Source organism: Symphalangus syndactylus, chromosome 10 (assembly GCF_028878055.3).
Source record: "Symphalangus syndactylus isolate Jambi chromosome 10, NHGRI_mSymSyn1-v2.1_pri, whole genome shotgun sequence".
Lineage (NCBI taxonomy): Eukaryota > Metazoa > Chordata > Mammalia > Primates > Hylobatidae > Symphalangus > Symphalangus syndactylus.
This window is the reverse complement of record NC_072432.2, coordinates 124,175,942-124,181,941: the sequence shown is the minus strand read 5'-3', so window position 1 is coordinate 124,181,941 and position 6,000 is coordinate 124,175,942. Positions and strand designations below refer to the sequence as shown.

Genomic DNA, 6,000 nt, shown 5'->3' with positions numbered 1-6,000 from the left:
TATATTTTTCTTAACAAGTTATTTTTATTTACAAAAAAGCCAGTCAAAGGCTTTGAAATGTATAGTGAACTGCTTAAAGTTAAATAATCATTATTTACCCAACTCTGTGTCACAGTATAGGTTTTAAATTAAGTCACATGTGCTACATAAGAGAGATTAAAGTAATTAAGTAAATTAAAGCTAAAAAATACATATATAATATTCAGTATGAAAAACATTGTTTTATTATTTGAAAAATAATAGAAATTGTATATAAAATACAAGTACAGTTGCCTAGTGCAATTGGTATCCATTTTACATTTTTTACATGTTTTTTCCCTATTTAATGGCACCCAAAATGTGGTTTCATTTTCACTGGCCTGGTCAACTAATACCATTTAACAATGTATTTAAGAGGTTCTTCAAAAGACAGAAAAGACAATTTGTAAAATAACTATGCTTTCTTACATTTACAAAACAGAATTTTGATAATATATGAATATTATAGATCACATAATTACCATGTAACTACTAATCTGTTATCTATATCAAATCAGAGCACATAACATTTTCCAAATACACTGTTTTAATAAAGAGATTAGAAAATAGGGCAGTAACAGTTTCTTAACGCAATCTGACAGGAAGTCTAATTTAATATTCTGTTAGGTGATGTACTCACGTAGGCTCCCAGAAGACCCAGAAACTTTACATGAATTGCAGAAGGCTTATTTAACATGCCAGTTCTTCAATAAACAGTGAACTTTGTAATTAGAATAATTTTTAAGCCAAAATACTATTCCTTACTCTTCAGAAATAAAATATAGCTCTTCTCTTATAATACAGCAAGAAACATAATTGTTCCGGTAATTGCCGGCTTAACTAAAAAGACCTCCCCTTTTCGTTTTGTCCATTAATTTCTTGCTGGTATCACTTCCTTTGGCAAACCACACAGGTAATCGTCTCTCTCTCTCTGCAGATGAAGTCTATAGGAAATAGAAAGAAAAAGAAATCAAATATTTGTACTACTGAGAAGGGGTATTAGTTGCAAAAAAGTAACATAGGTTCCCATCCTTTCTCCCCCATCCAAACAAAACAGTGGTATCTATATAATTTATTTCTGGATCAAAAAGTAAATAAATATAAGACACACAAAATCACTATATCATTTCTTCAGGCAATTATTTGCCATCTCATCATGTAGTCTTATACACTCAAGACACCTCATTCAGTAAGTAAAAATCTGGACATTATTTCAGATCTGTGTCCCACGGTGTACTTGCCTTGAGTGGACCAAAATGGTGAATTTAATGTTCTGAGGAAGGAACATGCCTGGGCATGCATACATACACAAAGAGTTATATTAGGCATGTGAAAAGAATATAGCTTCTAACATCTACAATGGTAGGTAGACAGACTGGTCCAATCAGCACCCTGTAGAGTGGCCAAGGCATAGTATACTTAACAAACATTTGCTAAATAAATGAAAAAAATAAAAGTTTCTTGTCTCATAGACTCATCTGAGAATCACTACAGATCCACTTCCCAGAAAAAAAGAGAAACATACATGAGCACAACACTTCTGCACACATTTCAGCAGCTCACGTGCCAAAGAGCCTCTAACCCTCAGGTTAAACATCATTGAAAAAAAATAATTTAAGGCTGGGTGAAGTGGCTCATGCCTGCAATCCCAACACTTTGGGAGGACCACTGGAGCCCAGGAGGTCAAGGCTGTAGTAAGCTATAATCACGCCACTGCACTCCAGCCTGGGCAGAGTAAGACCCTGTCTCAAAACAAAACAAAACAAAACAAAACAAAACAAAACAAAACAAAACACACACACACACAAAGGTAGTGTTTGGGTACAATACCATCTGCACATGAAAAAAATTAAATAATTTTAAGTAGCTGAGTGTTTCATAAGCCTAAAGTGGCATACATTTGTGTTACCTCAGAGTACTAGATCCTCAGGATAACATGACAGAGAAACCATTCCATCATGAGTACACTCTGGAATCCAGAGTTAATTTGGTTATTATTAATAAAAGTAATTGAGCAATTTTATGAGAAGGTTGGCCTTATCTAAGGTACAAGATGCCTGTTAGCCTAAAATACAAAAATACCATTTATTCCATTTCAAGAATGAAGACTTATCTAGATATTGTTCATCAGCTGCTTGCTATGTTTGATTATACTTCATATGTTTAAAAAAGGCTTTGAAATATTTAACAGTAGGAAAACAGCAAAAGATCCTTGGCAGAAGACTCCGAAACTTTATATTTAAGAAAGGTAAAAACTTAGCTGTTCCAGCTTAAGTAAAGAAATCCAGGGTAGAAAAAATGGCTTTTTACACATCAGCAAAGGCTAAAGAAAAAACTGGCTCAGATTGCAACTTTGTTCCTAGGTACCCAATTGCAAGCAGGGAAGAGAAAATCAAAAGAATGGATGAGACTTATATACACTGTAAGATACTGTGACTTAGAAATAATAAATATTGGGGATATAAGGTGGCATACAGAAAAGGCATTTTGCATTTTTCTAATGATCAGTGATGTTGAGCTTTTTTTCATGTTTGTTGGCTACATAAATGTCTTCTTTTGAGATGTGTCTGATCAAGTCCTTTGCCCACTTTTTAATGTTTTTTTTTCTTGTAAATTTGCTTAGGTTCCTTGTAGATTTGTTTAGGTTCCTGGTAGATTCTGGATATTGGACCTTTATCAGATGGATAGATTGCAAAAATTTTCTCCCACTCTGCCAAAAGAGGAGGACATCTGTACAGCAACAGAGCAGAGGAAGAAACCCTAAGTCATGTTGTAGCCTAATACCATGGAGTAGCACAGACTTTGAAACCAGGCAGAACCAGGTTTGAATTTTAACTGAGCCACTTGCTAAATGTCTGACCTTATTATGCATGTTACTGAAGCTTCAACGTCTTCACAGAGAAATGGAAATAATAGTATATAACATCACTGAATTATTTGGAGTTAAATAAGAATAAATGTAAAATAGCAAAACACATTCTGATTTCTTCTTCAAACACATTAATTGGTAGCTAATATCATTTCAAGTCTTCTATATTTCTATAAATATGATCATCAGCATTTATAATGGAATTATAATAATGATCTTATTTCACTGAGAAAAGGGGGGAAATGCTTACTTACACTAAGTGTGTCTTTTGAGTGTCAACAATAAGTATTTGAAGAAGTCGTCAGTATGAGATCTAAGTTACCTAATAGAAGCAATGCCTTCCAGTGTCTATTTCCTTCATCAGTAGAAGACTAGAATTCCCAGCAACAAAATTTTAAGGGGCTCTTTACATCTTTTTAATACTCCCAACTCTGTTACCAAGCTATTACCATTAAGTTACAAATAGGAAATGTCAACTCATTTGCTGATTATATGTGTACATACAGATGTAAGCAAATACAGAAATACATAAGTTACGTTCACATTTAATTTCATTTATAAACAAGATCAATCCATATATTTAGTTACCAAGCCTGATGCATTTGTCATGAAAACTATTTTCATAAATCAATTTTACCTGTGAAAGAGCATCTGTAAATAAATCTTCTACAAAACAATTTGTATAAAATATTGTGTATTTTAATTTATAATCAAACAGTGGTCAAGCAGGAAATGTCATACATTCTCTCTCATACAGTCAAGAAAAATAAGAAGAAAAAAAGACATAGGAGGAGAGGGTACTGGGAAGACGGTGGCAGCAGCAGCAGCAACAGAGCTTTTAATCTTTCTGAATTCCAGAATTAAGACAGAACTAGATAGTAAAACCCAAAATCCACTGTCAACATTTACAATAAAACCAAGTTTAAAGGTATCCTTGGGAAACTAAAACTGTAAGAATGTAGGGGCAAACCACCAACAGCAATTAAGACCTGCACAGTACTGACATCTGTATGGGAGAAAGCAGAAGCAAGCAGGGAGATGTCTGGTAACAAGAGAACCCCAAGATAGCCCACAGGCATACACTGGAAAGACAGATTAATGAGAGATTAATCTGATAATAGCATCTGAAAATGGGAGGGCTTTTGTCCAAGCCAATAGCAAGTGAGTACAAGGAATTCACAGTGGTCTCTTAGGTGAAGAGAGCAGCTGGCTACTCTGAACCCTGGGACTAGCTGAGGCTGCCTTCTAGAAGGCTCCACATTCAGGAGAAACCACTGGGGTTAAATTAAAACCAAGCAGGACAGGTACAACAGAGACAAAAGGAAGAGAAAGCCCAGATAAAAACGGCAGAGTAGATCTCATAAACCAAGTTTCCATATTTTAGACGTTACACAAAAACATTAGAGACAGATGTGAAATTGGGAAAGCCATCTTGAACCATGCCTTCTTTTGAAAGTATAGGAAAACTAATCTCATACGAAAATGAGCAAAAGAAAAGTATCAAGGTCAAATCTTTGACACCAGAAAGACTTGACTAGATACAGAATAAAACTGTAGCCTTTCAAAATGAGCTGGAAAACATTAGGAAAATTATCTAAAACACAAAAGGACATCACAAATCAAAATTAGAAAAATTCAAAACTGGGGGAAAACTGAGGAAAGAATCAGAAATAAGAGAAAAAAATTATAGAAGTCTTCAGTTAATAGTGTTGCTCCTTTGGTAAAAATAAAATAATATATGTATATATAAATAAAAAAAGAATTTTTAAATCTAAAAATGTTTTTAAAATAATTAAAAAATAAGTGAATACTAAGCTATGTGGAATACAGAAATAAATACACCTGATTATGTTAAAAGAGAACTAGAAGGTGAAAAGGAAGAAAAAATGTAAAGAGAAATGAGATAAAAAGAATGCATGAAAGGTGACAAATATTGAAGCTAGGTAAAGAAGATCCAACATACACGCATAGCAGGAGTTCCTGAAGAAGAAATATGAAGTAATGGAACAAAATGCTAAATAGTATGATTTAAGAAAACTTTATAGAAATGAAATTGTAAAAAACTATCATTTAAGAAAACTTTCCAGAAATAAAAGAATACTAAATATTTAAAGAATCCACCATGTACCTATGGATATTGAATCAGAATTATCAATGCCAAGACATCACCTTTCTGTTAAACAAAGACATGATTGAGCTTCTATCTTAATAGCAAACATAAGAGATATAAACATAACAATACATCAACTAATAAAAAGAATTTGTTCTAATGACTTTATCCTTTGTCAGAAGCCTCATAATTATAAAATGAAACAGACTAAGGGATATAAATCAGGTCAGTAGAGAAGATGAATGTTAGCATATGACAGATTCTGAAAGTAGGCCTCCAACACTCCACAGAAATCAGCTTTTCATACAGGGAGGCTGATGAGGACAGATGCTTTGGATGACTCACTCACCTCTTATCTACTTCCCAACCCCCAACACCCTTGTTCCCCTAAATGGGGAAAAGGGGCCAAATAAGGTATACCTTTTAGAATCTAGTAAGCTTAGTAAAATTTCTTCCCACCCAACCCCTCCCAAAATACCCCCCATTCTCTTGTTGACATGTAATGTTACTGAAATAGGGAAAAAGCAAAAATGGCAATATATAGTTAAAATAATATTTCACTACAAATGTGCTTCAATATTGAGGAAAAATAGTAAGTTACACCTTTTCCTGTACTAACAGGTTGAAGCTGGGAAAAAATAAGAGGGTCTTAGGTATCTGGTATAGATTACAGAAATAAAAGGCTGAGCATTAGAAGCTAAATTTCATTACCTCCACCCAAAATATGTTTTCTTTAATGTTCCTCTTATAGCTAGTTCAGTTATAAACAATATAAAGATTTCCAACTAATTAAGTTCCATTAGATTATCTAGGACACGACTATATATACAGACCTAACTCAAGTACAGAATTTAAAAAGATCAGTTCCCTTATTTTTAAGCAATTCAAAAACGTAGGAGTTTAATTGCTGGACATCCTATAAAGATTACCTTAGAATTAAAGTGTAATTTCTAATTCTCTAATACAAATAATCACCACCACCTACTACCACACTGAATTTACC

General features: G+C 33.5%; 1 protein-coding gene across 5 annotated transcripts in view; it reads right to left on the bottom strand.

The window, feature by feature from the left end:
* Positions 1-201: 201 nt before the first annotated feature.
* The window catches only part of WRN (WRN RecQ like helicase), a 146,724-nt gene continuing 140,925 nt past the window's right edge, over positions 202-6,000 (bottom strand). For all 5 annotated transcript variants that reach the window (XM_055295908.2, XM_063610892.1, XM_063610894.1 and 2 more), the window contains one exon: positions 202-962. In XM_055295908.2, coding sequence (XP_055151883.2) covers positions 855-962 — 108 coding nt within the window. In that variant the 3' untranslated portion in view covers positions 202-854. The remainder of the gene's footprint in view (positions 963-6,000) is intronic.